Source organism: Selaginella moellendorffii, unplaced genomic scaffold (assembly GCF_000143415.4).
Source record: "Selaginella moellendorffii unplaced genomic scaffold, v1.0 SELMOscaffold_427, whole genome shotgun sequence".
In the NCBI taxonomy this organism is placed as follows: Eukaryota; Viridiplantae; Streptophyta; class Lycopodiopsida; order Selaginellales; family Selaginellaceae; genus Selaginella; species Selaginella moellendorffii.
The window spans coordinates 182-1,473 of NW_003314682.1; the positions used below are offsets into that span (position 1 = coordinate 182).

Sequence of the window (1,292 nt, forward strand, 5' to 3'; positions counted from 1 at the left end):
GCTTCCTTGACGAGCCCCGGATGGCTACACGCCGTCAAAACGAGGGCAAACGCTGCCTTGTCGGGATCAAAGCCGTGAAGAAACATCGCCCAAAATAGCTGGATCGCAGAATACGCATGGCCGGTCTGGGCATATGCTGCTAGCATCGTGTTCCAGGAGACCAAATTCCAAGTTGGTATTCTATCAAACGTCTTCTTTGCCTCACAAATATTTGCATCTAAAGCGTATGCCACGAGAATTGTGTTCCATAAATAGGAATCCCAGCAGCAACACAAAGAACCCTCGTATAGCGTCTTTGAAACGACCTCTCTGGGCATAAACAGCGATTATCGAGTTCCATGAAACAAGATCTCTGTGTGGCATTGCTTCAAACAATTGTTTTCCTTGATCAGCGTCGCCTTTTTGTGCGTATGACTTGATCATAATCGTCCACAAAAGTATGCTGTGCTGAGGCATCCTATCAAACAAACTCTTGGCTTGAATCAAATCCCCATTTTGGGCATAGCAGCAGTGCATCGCCCCCCAGAGGATCGCGTTTCGGTGGACAATCTCCTGGAAGACATCCTCCGCCTCCTCCACGAATCCATTCTCCGCAAACATGACGAGCATCACCGCGCGAGTGATGCTGTTCTTCTCGGGCATGGAATCAAACGCGGCCTTCGCATCGCCCACTCGCCCGTGCTGCGCGAAACCCTGCACGAGGATCGTCCACGCTACCACATTCGTCTCGGGCATCCGATCCAGCACTTCTCTCGCTCGCCCAATCTCTCCGCCGCGAGCAAATCCCCGCAGCAGCATCGCCCACGTCTTGCAGTTCCTCTTGGGCATCGCATCAAACACCGCCTTGCTCGATCCAATCCGCCCGCAATCGCCCAGCGCCTTGACCATCGCAGTGGAGGAAACTACGTCCTGCACCGCCATTCGATCAAATGCTGCCTTGGCCTCGCCCGGATGCCCACTCTCGGCATACGCGCTCACGAGCGCCGTCCACAACGCGATGTTCTTGGCCGGCAATGCATCAAAGATCCTTCTCGATTCCTCCAAATGCCCACACCACGCGTAGAGAACCAGCGTTTCCATACATAATATCTATGCTGATGACTTATGATTAGTAAACAGAAGTACAAGAGACTTGCTATAATGAAACTTCAAACAATTAAACACTGAATAGAGGAAATTGCTAAGCCAAAGTCCACCAAGATCATCACATTTATACTATTTACGACTCCAGCAAAAACAAACATAAACTACTCATCCTCCATTAATTCTATATTGCATGTTATGAAAGAGAG

The 1,292-nt window shown here is 50.1% G+C and overlaps 1 protein-coding gene across 1 annotated transcript; it reads right to left on the reverse strand.

The window, feature by feature from the left end:
• Nucleotides 1–201: 201 nt before the first annotated feature.
• LOC112343986 (pentatricopeptide repeat-containing protein At1g09410, mitochondrial-like) lies at nt 202–1,080 on the reverse strand. The gene has a single exon (XM_024668110.1). The coding sequence runs from the start codon at nt 1,078–1,080 to the stop codon at nt 202–204; it is 879 nt and encodes a 292-aa protein (XP_024523878.1).
• Between the last annotated feature and the right edge of the window lie 212 nt (nt 1,081–1,292).

Excerpts from the sequence above, each read along its gene's own strand:
- LOC112343986 (XM_024668110.1), bottom strand. The coding sequence starts at position 1,080 with ATGGAAACGCTGGTTCTCTACGCGTGGTGTGGGCATTTGGAGGAATCG.